Source organism: Alosa alosa, chromosome 7 (genome assembly GCF_017589495.1).
Source record: "Alosa alosa isolate M-15738 ecotype Scorff River chromosome 7, AALO_Geno_1.1, whole genome shotgun sequence".
NCBI classification, from domain to species: Eukaryota; Metazoa; Chordata; class Actinopteri; order Clupeiformes; family Clupeidae; genus Alosa; species Alosa alosa.
In genome coordinates this window covers 34,866,894-34,885,946 of record NC_063195.1, presented here as the reverse complement: position 1 = coordinate 34,885,946, position 19,053 = coordinate 34,866,894, and the positions used below count along the sequence as shown (strand labels likewise).

Sequence of the window (19,053 nt, the reverse complement as noted above, 5' to 3'; positions counted from 1 at the left end):
CCTTTGGAACTGTAGACTAGAGCACAGCAAGATGGCACCCACTACATGCAGAGAGCAATGCACAGGGCAGCAGCCAGACAGCAAACATATACACACACACACACACACACACAGACACATAGATAGACAGACACAGAGAGAGAGAGAGAGTGAGAGAGAATCACCTCACCATGGCTTGCCACTCATCTTGGACATCTTATCATGACACATTAGTCACTATTACCCAATATCCTTCAGCCAGTCCCTGTGATTGCGGCACATTCATACTGTCAGGCCAGACAAGCACAACATTCAGCACCTGTGGCGACGTGTTTCAGCGGCGCGTGTGAAACGCACACCGCTCCAAACGTGCGACGGCATCAAAACATAAACACCACCTGCGCTGACCGCCCAGTCACACCCAAAGTATTGTGCTGTGAGGGTTTCCATGGTAACGAAGGGAAAGGCGCTGTATGAAGGAGCCATCAAAGGGACGCTGCAGTGAAGAGAAGTGCTGACAGCCTCAGAACGACACAGGAGGAAACGGCAGATTGTGTGAGAGATAGATCAAGCTAATCGGACACAGCGAGAGCAAAGTCATAAATATAAGGTGCAATAATAAACAAAGTTTTGTTGGTGCTGAGAGTGATTCTTTTATTGCACTTCTTTTTATTGTCCTGAGGGCCATGACTCCACGAGTCTCGACGGTGAGTGTGCATTAGTCTGAACGGGCCTCGTAAATGCCCTACACTTGACTCTCACTTATCAATGCCTCCATTTATTCACTAAGCCCAATGGAAACCTCACCCACGCATAGCTCATGTAGCATCTCTAACCTCTCAACACACATATGCATAAATACAGTACATACAAACACTATATATACACTACCAGTCAAAAGAGACACTTAGAAATGGCCATTCCACTCCATTATAGACAGAATACCAGCTGTCATTTGCATTGTTATTTTTTTAATCAGGGCAGCAGTTTTCAGATTACATTATGTGCTTACATAATCGCAAAAGGGTCTACAACAGTAGAAACAAATGACTGATCTTTAATGCAATATCTACATTGCCCATTATCAGCAACCATTCATCCTATGTTGCAAAGGCATTCTATTTACTAATCTGACATCATTTTAAAAGGCTAACTGAGAAAACATTGGAGAACCCTTTTGCAATTATGTAAGCACATAATGTAATCTGAAAACTGCTGGCCTGAGTAAAAAATACAATGCAAATGATCTCAGCTGGTATTCTGTCTATGGAAATGTCTAAGTGTCTCCAAACTTTTGACTGCTAGTGTATATGTATAGACTAATGTAGGCTCATGTTCATGTATGTATATATACACTGACTCAAAGGCACATGCACAGAAACACAGTCTTTATTAACGCTTACTTTGTTAACAATACAATTATTGTTTGGGAATTTTTGTGGAGAAGGACCATTAAAATGGGGTGAGATTCCATTACTCATGAGAGGGTATCTTTCCACTCTGTCACAACATGCACACCTACACACACACACACACACACACACACACACACACACACACACACACACACACACAGACATGAGCTCACTGGGGTAGCCCCTCTTGTGGTGGTTGAGGTGAGACCTCCCCTCGGGTGTGGTGGTTTGTTTGTGTCATCCCTCACCTCCATGTGTCAGTGCGACCCCATCGTCAATTTTCCTTTCCTCCTCCTCCTCCTCCTCCTCCTCTTCCTCACGTCTGCGTCGCTGTCAAAACGCTAATTAGCGCCGTCTGCCTGCCCACAAACCAGGCTCCAGTCAACACTGTGAGGAGGAGATGCGACTGAAAATAGATCACTGCCACAGACAACAGTAATTAAAGCGCATCCAAGCGATGATCGCAATTAACCTTCATGCCATCACTTAGCCAGATCCCCAGCGTGACGTGCGTTGGCAGCTCTGCATGAGCGGATGCGTTTTATGAATTAGAGTAGAACAGCGAACTGCAGCGAGGCGAGTAGCTGCCTCAGCTCACACGGTAACGCACACATCTGCTGACCACAGGCTCTTACAGTAGGTGCCTGCCCTCAGGGCAGACGTTTCAGACTACAGGTTCTGTCCTGCCTCGGCCCTGAAAGTAGGTTAGCAGAGACTTTGACATGAGCATCAGCAGAACGATATAAATTGTTGTAAAACATTCATTGGATTCATTCGATTTGAATAGAAATCATAGGTCAACTGCATACTGTTTCAAGAGAAGTTATAGTTGTAGTTTTATGGTTTAATAGGGTGTAAGTGTATCCTTTTACATTTCTCACATACAGTGCAGCGAGCACATTCATATCACTCACAACTGTAACAAAGTTGTTGTTATTGTATGGTCCCCACAATGTGCTGCAGCATAGGGTGAGCCTACATGTCCTTATCTGGAAGTCGGAGGAGAAAACATCCTCTTTCCGTTCACCTGTTTGCCCGTGATGTCACTGATAATGAATTCCTTGCTCTAGTCGCACCACTAGAGAGTTAATATGTCACAGCAGCACTAGCACACACACACACTCTCTCTCTCACACACACACACACACACACACACAGACAAAAGAACACCCAGTGGTCCGTTCAGACGTTGTCCCCCTGTTGTCGTGGTGCAGGTGAGTGGTCTGTTTGGGAATGCCACCGCTGAGTCAGGCCCACGGTGATGTCACAGGGCTGACTGCCAGCAGTGGCCTCTGGAGCCGGTAAAAACATGAGTCACCCACACAGGTCTCAAAACAGCTTCACAAGACATCTCTCAATCAATACATTGTAATAATTGCATGACCTCATGCAGACAAAGCTCATATGAGCTCCAGTGTATGGGAGATTCCAGGAAAACACTTGACTCAAGTCTCCACTGCTTCAGTTGGATTCATGAGACGGAATTTACACGACTTTGAGACTTTGTGTCCACTTTGTGACTCAGTGACTGGGTCTGACTCTGTGTCATTCTGTCTGGAGGAGTGTGTGGGTGTCTGACAATGTCCAGTGTGTGTGTGTGTGTGTGTGTGTGTGTGTGTGTGTGTGTGAGAGAGAGAGAGAGAGAGAGAGAGAGAGAGAGAGAGATTGGGTGGGTGAGATGGTTAATTCACTTTGTAGAAGAGAGCCTGCTGAATGAGTAAGTCTAAATCTGTGTCTGAATGTAATGTCATTATGGACTCTGTACTGCAGCAAATGGCCTTTTTAGAGTAAATGTCTGGCTGGCCCTCTCCATCTCTCCCCTTTGTTACTCACGCCGCCTTTTTCACGTTCAAAAACAAACATGCCCCCCCTCCCAGCCACTGCTCACTCTCACTCTATTTTTGATAGCATTCCTCTGGCCTGAGCTAAGTGTGTGTGTGTGTGTGTGTGTGTGTGTGTGTGTGTGTGTGTGTGTGTGTGTGTGTGTGTGTGTGTGTGTGTGTGTGTGTGTGTGTGTGTGTGTGTGTGTGTGTGTGTGTCTGTTTGTCTGGCAGACTGTACACAGAATAATTGTATATAAGGTCAGAAAAGACAATGGGCATTGGGCATTTCAGTACATATAAAGTGTTAATGTACCATATTCTAGATAACTACATACTGGCCTTGTAATGGTGCGTTACTTATCGTCAACAATACCCTTTGTAGGCTGTATTTTCTTCCACTAGGATTATATGATGCATAGATGATTGTAATCTTTATTTGTTACTGTCTGTCTCATTCTCTCCCCCCTCCAACCCATCTCTCTTTCTCTCTCTCTTTCTCTCTCTCTCTCTCTCCCCCACTCACTCTCTTTCCCTTCGCCTGCACACACCACGTCTGGAGGAAGCTGTGGAATAATGATAACAGGCAGGGAGACAATAGGCCTGGCAGCGCTCACACATGGCCCGTCTCAGTTTAGCTCGCCGGGGTCAGCGCAGCGCAGCGGAGCAGGACGACCCCCAGCCCCACACCGCCCCTCCTGGCCGCCGCCTCTGATAGCCAACACTCTGATGGCCTTTATTTAACAAATATGGAACAATCCGGAAATACCAGGAACCTTTCAGAAGTCATCGGCACACTGGCTCCCAAAAGCACTTTGACGTCAGATTCCAGCAGTCTGCCCGGGGATATTTCGGGTGTGTGAAAAAGCTGGTTAGTTAATGTGTAATTTCAAGGTCCAGTTAGACAGAGAATGACTCGCTCTAAATCTGTACAAAGGGACGGCTTGATTAAAGACCATAACAATGTAATTTATGAGCATGCGAGTTATTTGTGTGTTTTTTTAATGGATTTCCTGTTAAGGAAAAAAATATAGGCCTAATTTAAGTCAGAATGTGCTATTTTCAAGGACTCCTCTGTTTTGCACATTCATGTTTTTTTTTCTTCTTTTTTAATTGACCAGCGATTTCACACCAGGCGCTGCCTTTCCCTATTGTGATTACATCTCCTATTATAGCCAGAGATCACTGGATTTATGTAATCACAGTAAAAATAGCCTCAGCTCTGTCTAGGCCTGAAGGAGGGCCGCGCTAAAAAGAGGTTCGAGTCGTCCCAAAATGTCAGCCCGTGGCTTGCTACCCTGGCTATTCTCTGCCTCCCCAAGCTGTAGCACACCTAACAACAGAAGGTCAGCCGATTTCGAGGGACTCAGATGCCATGTGAAAGGTCAAAACGTTCTGTAGCATAGAGGAACATTCCAGAAGGGCCATGTCATTTTGAATAGGAGGAAATGTTGCCGTCAGGTGCGACAGAAACGTTGAAGTTATCACTAATACGCCACATCAGACAGATTACTGTGCTGAAGAGAGAGCAGTGGACGTCTTCGGCAGGGACTTCAAAGGCAGCTGTTTGCAGCTGTAGAACACTAGGGATGTGAGGATGAAACAAAAGCAGCTTTGATGAGTCGGGTCTTAGAGGGATACACACTTCACACGCACATGAAGCTGCAGAGCAGATTGGTGCTTTATAGATGAAGCAGAGGATGAGACGTAGGGGAATCACGTTTGTGTTTGTGGGGCTCAATATAATAGATGTTTATGTAGCGATGACAGAGGACAAACTCTGATGAACTTAAATGGGGGACACTCGGAGAACAAAGACCCTTCTCTAGCCTCAGCTAATGTGTAGATGAACTCCACTGATGTAGACCCTTCTCTAACTGGCCAGCCCAACCCCCTGAAGCCAGCAGCACGCTGATCTTCACACACTGCAGGGCAGGCACAGCCATGACTTTCAGATAAAAGGACACATCCTCTCTGCAGGTTCCCCTCGGCCACCCTGACTGGATCAAACACAGCACATGTGAGCAACACTGGGGCCTCGTGCTCCCTCCAGACCTGGCCTTCACACGCTACATCAGTACCACAGAATGGAAAAGGAGAAGGAAGATATGACGAAAGACAGAGAGAGAGAGAGAGAGAGAGAGAGAGGGGGTGATACTGATCCAAAGCACCGAGTGGGGTTTCAGCCAGGTCCCCTCCAGTCTCTGGGTTTGGTGTCACATATGCAGAAAGCAAAACCAAATAACCTTGGATTTGCCCCTTACATGCTATTTGAGGGTATAAAGTGTTCTATGGCACAGCGTTAAGCTGCTTAGCTCTATTACAAGAGCTCAAAAACAGCAGCTCTCTTGGCTGGGCTGGAGTAAGAGAGCCATATAAAGCAGGGGTAGGCAGGCAGAACAGGCCCTGTGTATGTGGATGTGTTTTTTATGATGTCTGAGGAGTCATTTATAGCCAGGAGATGAAACTGATGTAGTGACTGAGGTGAGAGACAATAGGTCGTCTGGTAGATAGGAGACGGAAGGAGAGGAGTGGAGAGGAGGAGTGGAGGGGAGGAGTGGAGAGGAGGAGAGGAGAAGGGAGGAGAGGAGAGGAGGAGAGGAGTGGAGGAGAGGAGGAGAGGAGGAGAGGAGAGGAAGGGAGGAGAGGAGAGGAGGAGAGGAGTGGAGAGGAGGAGGAGGAGAGGAGGAGGAGAGGAGAGGAGAGGAGGGAGAGGAGACAGACAGGCAGTTAAAAGGAGAGCCAGCCAGCTCATGACGACAACGTGAGCCTCATCCACACACCAGTTTTCTATGATCAGTCTTTCCATCACACTCACACACACACACACACACACACACACACACACACACACACACACAACACGTCAATGGATCACAAGTGTGTGCCTGTGTACATGACTAGTTCTTCACTGTGTGTGTTCATTTGGCTATTGACTGTTTGACTCTGTGTTTGTGAGAACAGTGTATGAGGGATGTGTGTGTATGTGTATTAAAACACTTTGATGTGTGTGTGTGTGTGTGTGTGTGTGTGTGTGTGTGTGTGTGTGTGTGTGTGTGTGAGAGAGAGAGAGAGAGAGAGAGAGAGAGAGAGAGAGAGATTGTGTGTGTTTGTGTGTTTTCTGTTTCTGGGTTGTTTAGGTTTCTGTGTCTTCTGAGGTTAACAATAGCCTATTCTGTAGTGGCCAGGACAAGAGGGACACACCCATTGAAAGAGCCGACCACTGGGGGAGATTTGGACAGAGGCCCAACAGTAGGGTTGGGTCTGGGGAAATCCATCAGAGGTATAATACTATAACACTGGGATTCTATATATTCTTTAAATTAAGTCTTAGAGAGGGAGGGAGGGAGAGAGAGAGGGGGGGTGGAGTGTTTGTGTAGGGTTGGGGCTAGCTTGCCTTGTTGTACGTCAGGTGGGTCATATTTATTTCTGTCATTCTCTCTGTATATGCTGGTGTTCCTGACTCTGATTGTTTTTTCTCCAAACAGTTTACTTTACTGGAGTTTTTTCATCTTTCTCTCTCTCTCTCCCTCCCTCTCTCTCTCTCTCTCTCTCTCTCTCTCTCTCCTTTCTTTCCCTTTTTCTTTTTCTTTCTCTCTCTCTCAATTCAATTCAATGGGGCTTTATTGCCATGACAAAACATACTGCCAAAGAATTTCTTATTGTACAGTAGTAGTAGTATGTGAAGGAAAAAAACATAGACAGAGCATCATGCATCTCTCTCTCTCTCTCTCTCTCTCTCTCTCTCTCTCTCTCTGTCTGTCTGTTTTGTTTGTATGTGTGTGTGTTTCTCGATTTGGTGAATGATATCTGTTTTAAGAGCTGTTGTCTGGTCATTATCGCATCATGTAAAGTGGCCATGACTGATGAAGACAGCTTGTTCTATTTTCTCTGCTCTCTGTCCCTGGCCGTCCCACGGACTCTCCCCTGCCTCTCCCCTGCCTCCTTCCTTTTCAGCAGACACTTAGTCTGTCTGGGCCTGGGAGGGTGCTGCTCACACCGCGCACTGGCCAGTCTCAGTCCAACTTCTCCAATTTTCAATATGTAAAAATAACCTACAGACCCAATTAAACATAAGCACACACACAGAGACACATGGAGACAAGCGGAGACACACACACACACACACACACACACACACACACACACACACAAGTACAACACTGACAGAATACTTTTTCTTCTGAGATATCGATCACACGTACATTTTAAAAATTCAACATGCACACACACGTATACTCCGTCCTCATGTATGCAAAGCGTGTCAGCTTGATCAAATGAGAGCGGTAAGTAACTCCTGGAAGGTTGCATATGGAGGTTTCAGGACATATGGAGGGCGCTTTCTGGAGCGGTTTGACTGTCTTGGACCCTGAGAGGAAAGCAGTGTCACACCAGGCTATCAGAAAGAGCTGGTGAATTGCTGCGGCATCGTCACGCACGCCGCACAGTGCAAACTCATCCTCCATCCGCACAAGCAGCGCACTGCCACCGGCACTAATCCGCTCCTGATAATTGCTCTTTTCCCGTCTCGGTGCCTCAGCACTCTTTGTCTATTCATGCGTTTCTCCACTCCGCTCTGCCAGCCCTGCCGCTCCTCTCCTCCCTCTCCGCCTCCTTCACTCCGACTCAGACAGAAAAGGTAGCTGCAGTGCTGAGGCAGGAGAGCAGAATGGAGGAGATAAGCTGATAGGAATGCCGTGTGATTACGCTTTCTAAACTGGCGGGGGAGGGGGAGGGTTGTCAAAGCAGCGCTATTAGTGTGATAAGCATCACCGTGCGTTGCTCAAGGCTGCCACGTTTCATAAAATGAGCAAAGACATGGATTGCAGCGCAGGTGAGATTGTCTACTGAAGTGGTGGTTGTCATTGCAGGGACAGGGGATGATTGAGGGCCTGGTTTGTCCTGGGAAGAGAAGAGAAGAGGCGCCCTGAACAGAGGAGGTGGGCTCCCCTCCGGCACATTCACACCCGGCAGGTATCACTTCCACCCCAGTGCTGAGTGTAGCGAGTGCTGATCTCCTCACGAAAGCCTGTGAACACTTCCACGCCAGCCCAGGGCCTCCTGAGCCAAGGTCAACACCGGTGGGTCACACTCACAGCCAAAACACAACTCACCCTCTGCCCCTTGGATGCGCTCACTATCCCTGTCAAACATCCTCCAGCGGGAGAAACAGAGTGTATGAAAACACAAAAGATAACTCTCAGAGACAATACAAATGAAAAGGATTGGCAGCATATTGGCTCATCCCGATGCGGAAGACGAGGAGTTCACTACAGCCGCGTGGTCTGTGCCTTGCGGATGTGAGACCCTATTTCCAGACTGGCTGAGAGAAGGCACTCTAAAATTGTGGTTTGGATTGAGGCACTTGACCTTAATTCTCTGAGGGAAATGTCCTTCAAATGCTGCAATGCGGTTTGTATTCGCAACAGGAGCTGTCATAACCCCTGAGTTTGAGAGTTGTACTGCCAAAAAAAGCCAGTGCACATTCTATCTGACACTTGCTTATCTTGTGAATCCTGCTGTGCATAGAGGTAATAGACATTAGTGGGACATTAATGGGACTGCAACATGTTTCACTTTTCTAACAGTATAATTTAGAGTTTTAAGGATATCATCTCTTAAAACTAAAAAAACAGCCTGCAATTGTCCAAGTCAAGCACAAGGGTCTTAGCTGCAGGTCAGACTGAGCTTTCTAACTACCTTTCGTCACTTTGAAAATAAGCTTGCTTATTATAGCTCAATGGCGCCATCACATGGATGACAACTAGCTGTTTATTACAGCTTGTCCCATATGAAAAGGTAGGCCTACTGTAGTAATACTAAGATTTAGTAGTTCTATGGCAGTGTATACTTAAATACTTCTATGACGTTCTGTGATACCTCTATAATAGTCTCTCCCTCTAGTACCTCTAGTGTTCCTATAGAACAGTCTTATAGTAGTATGTCCCAAAATACTATAGTATTCCAGATTACCATAATATTTTGTCCCAAAATACCATAAGATTCCTTTTCTTTTTCGTAAGGGGAGGACACAAAATGCTTATGTGGTTGGGAGACTCTTCAAAAGAGTTTTGTGACCAGGCTATCTAAATGTGCTGAACTAAACTGGGCAAATCTGCACTATGTTATGAGCCTGGCTGAAACCAGGTCAGGTCAGATAGACACACCTGTCGCTCCCACTACAGTCTAGGAACCAATAGGATATTACCATAAACTGCCCAGTCTGTAACTAGACCACCCCCATGTAAAGACAAGATACTTTAGGTGAATAATAAAACAAAAAAGCTACACACCCAGTGTATTTGTCTGCTCACATGAAGACATCTATTATTAGCATTCAAGTTTTCTGAAATGTTTAAATGTGGAGATGTGCCATTTTGTATATGCATAACAGGATCTAAACATTGGATATTATGGATAAAGCCAGGTTCAACTTTTGTTTTGTTTTCTTGACATTCCATGATATATGATACAGGCTAAATGAACTCTTCTGTTAGAATCAGAAGAAAACTGCCTTTAGGCTTCTATTAATATGCATTAATATGCATTAAATACACCGTCTCAATTAGACAAAGTTATGGAAGCCTATTTCAGCCACAAAATAAAATTCCCAAAATTTTTAGATAAGTATCTTCCATTACAAAGTGTAGTAAACAACTACAAAATCTAGAAAATATGTAAGAAAATGGTGTCAAGTTTCGTCAAGGTAGTCTTTAACTTTTTCCTCTACTGTATATTGACCCCTGGACTGAGAGGCTTTAAAAAGTAATTGATCTTCTAGGCTGAAAGGTTAGGCTGTCATAGGCTAGCATCAGGGGCGCCTGCAGGAATGAATGCTATGGTACGCTATGGTACGCCCACCCATCCGTGGAGGGTCTTTAGCCTGGTGAGGTCCTCGTCTCTTTAGCTTTTCAAAGTGAAACAACATTTTATAGAAAAAATTAAAATGGGAAACAGCATGAACAGCAGTAATTGCAGAATAATTTGGGGTGATTATGTTTTTTTTATTATGTACTATAAAAATCTATTTTCTTGCTCTTAAATTATTGCTGTTAATCCTTACAGGTTTCAGACCCCATTAAATTATACTCATAGCATTACCTGCTCGATGTTGTGCAGGTCTGTGCCAGGTCTGGCCTCTGGCCGCACATCATTACATATTCACAGCGGTTAATGCTGCGTGGGCCTGGTCCATTATGTATAATATATTTTGGAGTTGAAGGCCTGTTGGTCGTAGGTGAAGAAGAGGTCCCTAGGCCTTCCTTCAAAAATTCCAAGGGACCCCTGGACCTTAACCTTGCCATGAGCAAGCTGTTAGTAGAAGTCCAGGGAAAATTTTCATTGGATTGCATATATAGATTTCAGCATAAGTACAGACTCACAACAGCCAGGGCTAGACTGGCTATCTGGCATTCCGGGCATTTTCTCGGTGGGCCAGGGCACTTTTGGGCGCCGATGTCATTATAATTTATGCTGGGCCTATATATTTTTTGTGCATGTTTCTGACAGCGCTGGCCTCAAAGGGCTGACAACGGTCCACTGGTTAATTTGGTGTCATTAGATATAGAGGCATAAAATTAGGTTGTAGTGGTATATGAGTGGCCATTCAAGCGACCACTCTAACGTGGGTAGGTTAGAAGCAGCGATGTTTTAAAAAAAAAAAAAAAAAAAAAATGAATGAAGCGGATTCCTGTAACTGTCATATGAAAACAGCATAGTAACATTGCAGCAACTGCACGAAAATTGCGACTTCTTGTAATAATAATAATAATAACAATAATAATAATAATAATAATAAGCTTTATTTGTATAGCACCTTTCATACACAGAATGCAGCTCAAAGTGCTTTACATTTGAAGCATGTAACACAATAATAGTCAGTCAGTCATTATCAATCACTTTTCTTCATTGCTAGGGGCCGTTTATGATCCACTCAGCAACATATCAAAAATATAGAAAATGACATGTCATAAGACTGGCAGCCTTAACCCTCTTACCCCCCACAAGCACGCCATATGGCAACTGTGGCAAGGAAAAACTCTCATATTCCAGGAAGAAACCTTAAGCAGAACCTGACTTAATAGGGGGAGCCCATCTGCTTCTGGCTGGCTGCCCCTCAATAGCAGCAGATTTAGAATAATCTGAAAAAGTAGTCTACAGGATAAGATGAGTTAACTAAAAGCTTTCCTGTACAGGTATGTTTTCAGATCTTTTTTAAAAATATTTACTGAACTCGCCTGCTTGATGTACAGAGGCAGGGTGTTCAATAGTTTGGGGGCATAAAGGATAAAAGCAGCTTCTCCACTTTGTTTGTGGAGCACTTTGGGTACGATTAAAAGATTAGAATTGGATGATCTAAGTTTCCTTTGTGGTTGAAAAGCTCAGAGATATATGAAGGTGCTATGCCATTCAGAGCTTTGTAAGTAATTAACATAACCTTAAAATCAATTCTATAGGAAATAGGGAGCCAGTGCAGTTCAGCCAACACAGGGGTGATGTGTTCTCTTTTCTTAGTCTTAGTTAAAAGTCTAGCCGCAGAGTTCTGTATGAGTGCCAATTTCTTTAGATGTTTTTTGGGAAGACCAGTAAAAAGTGCATTGCATTCCAATGTTTCTCAAGTGGAAATAGGCTGTCTGAGTAACTTTACTGATATGGGGCTTAAAACTTAACTCTGCATCTAAGATGACACCGAGGCTTGTTACTTTTGGTTTGACCTGGTGCGCCAAGTTCCCCAGATTACTAAGAACAATATTTCGCTTTAGTTTTGGTCCAACCAAAAGTACCTCTGTTTTGTCATCATTTAGTTTCAAATGATGGATGAGTGGATTTTTTGCTCATCCACTGATTAATGGAGGTTAGGCATGCAGTGAGGGACCAAAGGCCATCTGGGTTAGTTGGCTCCACAGAAATATACAATTGGGTATCATCTGCGTAGCTGATTTATGACGTTTGCCAGTAATGTAGGTTTGAAACCAGTTTAGAGCATTATCAGAGAGACCCACCCACTTCGCAAGGCGGTGAATTAGGATGCTATGATCAATGGTGTCAAATGCTGCACTCAAATCCAGAAGAATAAGGATTGAGACTTTGTTTGAGTCAGTAGCCAGTCTGAGATCATTGACTATTTTAACTAGAGCCGTTTCTGTGCTGTGGTTTGATCTAAAACCTGATTGGTATTTTTTAAGGATACTGTTTTCGTTGAGGAAGGTATTTAACTGATTACAAACAACTTTTTCAAGTACTTTGCTCAGGAACGGTAGATTTGATATAGGCCTGTAGTAGCTCAGATTGGTATGGTCAAGATTTGACTTTTTAAGTAAAGGTTTCACAACAGCGGTTTTAAAAGCAGTTGGAAATATACCTGTTTCTAATGAGGTATTTATTACCTTGAGAATAAAGGGAGCTAAGCTATCATATACTTTTTTGAGGAATCTAGTAGGGATTGGATCTAACACACATGTTGAGGAGCCGGTTTGAGTTATAATTTTACCAAGCTCAGATTGAGTAATAGTGCTAAAGGACCTTAATTTTGGGGGGGCTGTTTTTTGGGTGTACTATCAAACATATTACTTGTGTTACCAATAGCCTCCCTTATAGAAATGACTTTGTCTGCAAATTCTTCGCATCTTAGAGAGGATGCCTGACTGAGTGTATCAAAAGGTGTTTGATGCAATAGCCTATCAATGGTAGAGAACAACACCCTATCGTTTCCACTGTTTTCAGCAATTGCCTTAGAGAAGTGGTTCCTTCTCTCTTTCCGAATAGCTCTATTATAATTTGCTATTTTTTCTTTTAGAATGGCACGGTGAACCTGTAACTTAGTTTTTCTCCATGTTCTCTCAGCTTTTCTACATGATCTTTTTAGATCATGGATATTTTCGTTCATCCATGTGTCAGTTTGCTACAGGGCCTTTTTTTAGTCTTTAAGGGTGCCACTCTGTCAAGCAGAGCGCCTAATTCAGTCTATAAGAGCTATGAACTGCTGTTCTGCTCTAATGTCCAAGAGTCGCGATTTGATTGCAATTTCGGGATGAATTTTTGGTGTATGTAGTACTACATTAAAAGATACACAATAATGATCAGACATATTTATATCATTTAATGATAAGTCTGTGACTTCTATCCCTCTAGAAATGACTAGATCGAGGGTGTTGCCAAGGTTGTGGGTGGGTCCTGTAACATGCTGCTTTAGCTCTAAACTGTCCAACACATTAAGGAACTTATTGGCTTTAGCATCAGTTGTCTTCTTGACATGAATATTAAATTTACAATTATCCGATCATAGCTAGTGATGATGAGCGACATAAGTTCAGAAAACTGGTCAAGAAAGCCAGTCCATAGTTTAGGAGGGCGGTATAAGGTTAATAGAAGTACAGCTGGGTCAGCCTTCAGAGTGAGGGTAATATTCTCAAAGGAAGCGAATTCGCCAAAGTTGACTCTAGTGTACCTATATTTGTTTGAGAGAATGAAGGCAATTCCACCACCTCGTTTGCCTTGTCTAACTGAGTGGAAGAAATTATAATTTGGGGGACAAGTTTCAACAAGAACAGCTTCGCTGTCTGAAGTCAGCCAGGTTTCAACAAGAAACAGAAAATCCAATTTTTTTTCACTAATAAAATCATTGATTGCAAAGGTTTTGGTAGTAAGTGCACCTATATTTAGTAAACCCATGTTAGCTGAAAATGCCTCTGGCTTTTGAGGAACATGCTGAGGTATGGAAAGAATATTTGTTAGGTTTCTAGTTTTAAATTTGAAGAGTTCAGATGCAAAACCCTCTAAATCCGTCTGACCACATTTCTTTTAAATGAGCATTTAAAATCCGGTTCCTATAGGTTTTTGCATAGAAATCGATATTTCAGACCAGGAAGAGAGTGTTATTTGGTGTGTTTTGAAGTTAAATTATTTGATTAACGTATACTATGTGAGGAGAGCATTCACTCACCATCTTTAATTCATTTTTGACGTAGGTGGCATTTAGAGGCTTTTGCATCTGAACCCTTCATTTGTCTTTTCTTTTTACTATGCGTTGGGTAGAAACCAACGTTGGAATAGAACTAAAACTCTGTTGTAGGCCTAACAGAGGTAGGAGTGAACGCCGAATGTGGGCTGTTGGGCAAAGAAATTAATGAGGGAGATATGCATCTCTGTTAAAAGTTGTAGTTTTCCTAACATCTCCATTATTAACGTTAAGATCCAAAACTATCACAAATGTTTTAACACTCATGGCATTTTTTAAGAAAAATTTTAAATTTTACCAACATATTTGAAGGGCTTTGTGGAGGCAAGGAGGCCCTTCAAATATGTTGGTAAAGCAGCAACTAGTAAAATTTTTCTTAAAATATGCGTGCCTTTTATGCCATGAGTGTTCTGCGTTCTTGTGATAGTTTTGGATCTTAACGTTAAGAATGGAGATGGCCCTTGACAGTATTGGTATGTTTACACACAATCATGTTAAATGCCACCAATTCTATACTATACATATTCCATCAGGCACCTGGCATCCAGTAACACCCAAAACAAAAAAAAAACAGTAGTGCATCTAGATCTTCAATGTGACACTTTTTTCCTTTACAGCGTTACACAATGGGACATACTGTCTTGTGGGCAAATGCTGGCGGTATGCCTCCTTCAAGGAGGGGTATCGCCCCATTTTTTTTCCACGCGCCTTTTCAGGCAAATCTGTGGCCTGCCACCACTTCCAAGCACCATTGATTGAGGAAGTTGGTGACCTGGATTTAAGGGAGAAACTAAAGAACATGATTGTCTGTAAACATACCAATACTGTCAAGGGCCAACCTCCTTGCCTCTACAGGCCCTTCAAATATGTGGTGCTTTTGAAGCTGGCCACATAGGAGGCGTCTAAACTCCCTCGTCCTGCCCCCTTCATCCACAGTCCCTTCTCCTGCTCCACTCCTACAAACACTACATCGAGCCTTGAGAGTGGGTCAAAGCCCTACCGACTGAAGGCCCTCTACCCAGTCGAACTCCTCACCACGGAGAACATGCCGTCCATCACAAAATCAGTCATATGGGCATGGGAATCATGATGCAACACTGCAGATAGCAAACTGAGTGAGCAGGTTGTGTTAACTAATTAAAGGAGGTTTAAAGACAGAAAACATACCTGCAAACAGTTGGCGGGCACACAGAAACCCAGTGTCTAGAACCAGTTAGTTACCTGCTGCTGTGACTAGCTGAGATATAAACAAAATCTGTTCTGTTCTGACATATGGGAATTCATTGAAACAGTCCTTGAAACAAGGAAGGGGACATATCTGTAAGCCACAGACTAAAAGTAGCCTCCAAACTACAGCGGAACCGGCCCAGGGATGTCAGTGAAGATGACAGGCAGACGTAAAGTTTGGCCCTCACAAACAAGGTGAACATCTGCCAGGTAAATGTTACCTGCACTTTCATAGAGCACAGGTGCCAGACAGGCAGGCAGGGAAACACAGCTGTGCTCTTAGTACTGCTCCTGCTACATGTCAAATACACTAGTTACTACAAAGCAATCTTGAGTAAAGGTAAGAACAATTCATTTCAAAACATTAACAACATCTTTCAACAATAGTAGTTTAAAGTATACACAACTTGGAAGATCATTGTTGTTCTGCTTAAATAATTCAGTGCAAGTGGTTTCTTCCATTCCTGCAAGTAAGCAGATCTTGCCTTGCTCCACAGGCAATTTCAGGAGGATAATGTAATTTGATTATATTAAATTAGATTAGATTTAACTTTATTGTCATTGTGCAGAGTACAAGATACAAAGAAATGCAGTTCAGGCCCCCCTGGCATCCCCTCGCGGCCCCCGGCCCCCACTTTGAAAACCACTGGCCTACATGATTGAGTAGGCTACTAGTCAAAAGAGCACGTTTTAATAAAACGAGCGTAATATTTAAGGAGCACATGATTTAGTAAAACGAGTGCAATCTCTTTAGTAGCCTACTAGTTGTGCAATGCATGAATGTTTTTCATGTGCAAAATATTACATTTCATCCATATGAATTGCAAATAATTCCTCCAAAACGGCATTTTTGACACTCGAATTAAAACGGCAGTTTTTGACATGTGAAGTAGGCTAGTGCGAGATACAATTAGGAGGGCATCCTTCACCGTTAGCCTACCAAAGAGTGTAACCTCATAGTACACTGCTAGGGGGCGATATAGGATAAGTTGTTGTGCCAGCACGATGAAAACAAAGCGACGCAAGAGCTGTGATGACGTCTTGCAGCAGCAACTGTCAAGTGACTCTTCCTGGTGGTGCAGTTGTCACTTTTTTAATCTAGCTACGTGTATACTTCTGTGCTGGCAGCGCCCATGTAGGACGCCTCGCTTCTTTCTTCTTATTCTGAGTTCGTGAGCATTTAGCAGACACGAGGCGCTTATTCCCGTGAGTCAGACCCTGGCAGTATTTTGCCTGATGTTGTAACTAATTAAATGAGTTGTTTTTTGTGTGCTGGCTAGTGCTAGTTGATAGTAACTGAAGATTAACATCTGACAGATCTGCCTCTTGTCTTCGGCGACCAGTTCTAACGGTGGTATGAATCAAATGGGTAAGTAGTCTTCTTGACACCGCTGCTAAGCTGTACCCTCACCCTGAAAAAAAAGAATTGCACTTTCTGTGTATTTGTGTTCTTTATGTATGTAGGCTAGCTCGAGAAATCTGTTTACTGTGTGAGAAGGATAACTGGAAGGGGAAAGTTAAAGGCAAGGCTGGCTGCAGTTAGTTCATAAACAAGCTGCATTGAATTAGTGACAGTAATAATGTTAGCTGGTGACAGAACTTGCGAGAGCAATGCAGCAGCGACTCCTAAATTGGTTTGCTCAGTTTCATGTCTCAACATGTTTTTACCTTCTACGTAGCAGAAAAGATCCCATAAGTTCCACCATGGCTTTGTTTCTGTTACATTTTAGCGGTCGGGATTAAGCGTATGGGAAAAAAATGGGAATTTATGCCACATGCAACACAAGTGTGCATTTCCTAGGAGTCTGGCAACTTGACAAGCCAAGTTGGTATTTGTGCATTTCTGCACTGCGTTCACACCATCTAGTGCCACATATCTGTGTGACATCTGTTTTTTGGCCTATTTGCTCATGTGGCTTGCTTCCATTACTCATGAGCTGGATGGCAGTTGGTCGATGCCACATAGTGTGCCATGCATTTTCTGTCTGAAGGCCAAATCCTTAAATGGCTACTATTGATGTTGTGGTTTTGCAGTAGACATTTAGGGCTGTTCTACTGAATGGGATTTTGGGAGCTAATTACACGTTTCAGCCATTGCTGCATAGAGATGTCCCCTTTTGTCCTCTCAGATTGTCACTAGGATATGACTCGGCACTTCCACTGTGCTCACGATACGTTTCACATTGTGGCCTTTGCGCCTCCAGCTGCTTTGTCACGCTCTGCCAGCCTTGCCAACGCCCTCATGCCCACCCCACCCACCCAAAACGCAATCGAGATAAATGGAGATCAACTCAGCCGCCTGCTCTCCTCCCACTACAGTGAGGATGGCTTAGCAAATGGATTAATTGGCCAGTCAGCTCATTAGGATCAGTGCAGTGGGGTGCATGAATGTGTCCCATCACTTGCCCGCTTGGCAGGTGCCCAATACTGTACATGGAAGCAAATCACCACCCAAGACCTGCTAAACACACATACAAAAAACAAGCATTCGTGTCCTCATAGTATTCTGTGTCAAAGGTGGGTTTGGGTTTAATGTTCAATGGAATTCAAACCGAATGAAAGGTAAAATTGTATTTAAGAGGATGTATTGATTAGAAACACACGGTTCTGTGTTGTTAAGGGCTGCGGAGGGTGGGGTAGCCGTAGTGAAGAAAGAGAAACTCGGTAAGTGGCTGATGACTGGTTGGATTTGAAAGGGCACAACTTGGAAAGGAGGGGCAGCCATGGGCATGGAGGAGATGTACACACGCAGAGGCCTAATGTGTCTGATTTACCACAGCATGGAAAACGGAGAGACCTCAGTCTGGGCCAAGAAAAACTAGACAAAATTGCTCAGACAGGAAGTCAGAGACGGGCCTCGTTTATTTTCGTTTTTTAAATGTTTCTTCCTGCTTATACGAAGCGTGCATTTAAAATGAGTGTCATTTCTGTGTGCTGTCTTGCAAACATCACAACTGGATCCAGCCAGGTTTATTCTATTGATAAAAGTCACTTTGAATCTAGCAATAGCCTAGATTTTCTTCACAATGTTTGTATAACAATTGGCCCTTCCCACATCTGGGCCGTTTGTCGGACTGAAATGTTCAGCGCTGTAGGTTATATTGCTTATTCTGTCATTATTCTGAGATCTCTCACTCTCTCTCTCTCTCATACCCACACACTGCTGGCACCACCCTCACTCTGTTGCACAAGGCTGAGCAGAGCAGAGCAGGCCAACGGTCAACAGATCGGCCTCCACATCAGCGTGCTGCTAGTTAGTGCAGACCGGGGCGTGTGAGTGGGATCAGTTCAAATCGCGACTTTGGATTTGCAGGGAAACTAAGAGAAAGAGGCCTTTTCATGGGACGCCATCAATGGCCCTCTTGTGCACCTTGTATTGTACTGTGTATCCCCCGATCAGGTTGGATTTCAGGCTCACGCGGGATGCTTTGTGTTTGGTTGTCTGCACTGGAGATGCAGGAGGCGTTATGCAGCGCAGCACAAGACCAACATCTAAATTCATCCAGCATTTATCCTCATTATATGTCCCAGGGATTATAACAAGAAGTTGCAACAATGCCACACATTGTCCAGGCACTGCAAATGCTCCAAGTAGCTATTTTTGGTGGGCGTCCCTAACTGGCTGGCTGTGGTGTAAGGGTTTAGATCTGATTTG

General features: G+C 43.8%; 1 protein-coding gene across 1 annotated transcript in view; it reads left to right on the top strand.

Annotated features, from left to right (window-relative positions):
• The first annotated feature begins 16,430 nt into the window (after nucleotides 1–16,430).
• The window catches only part of sun2 (Sad1 and UNC84 domain containing 2), a 14,000-nt gene continuing 11,377 nt past the window's right edge, over nucleotides 16,431–19,053 (top strand). The window contains exon 1 of the mRNA XM_048249069.1: nucleotides 16,431–16,767. Within this exon, the coding sequence (XP_048105026.1) occupies nucleotides 16,755–16,767 (13 nt within the window). The 5' untranslated portion in view covers nucleotides 16,431–16,754. The remainder of the gene's footprint in view (nucleotides 16,768–19,053) is intronic.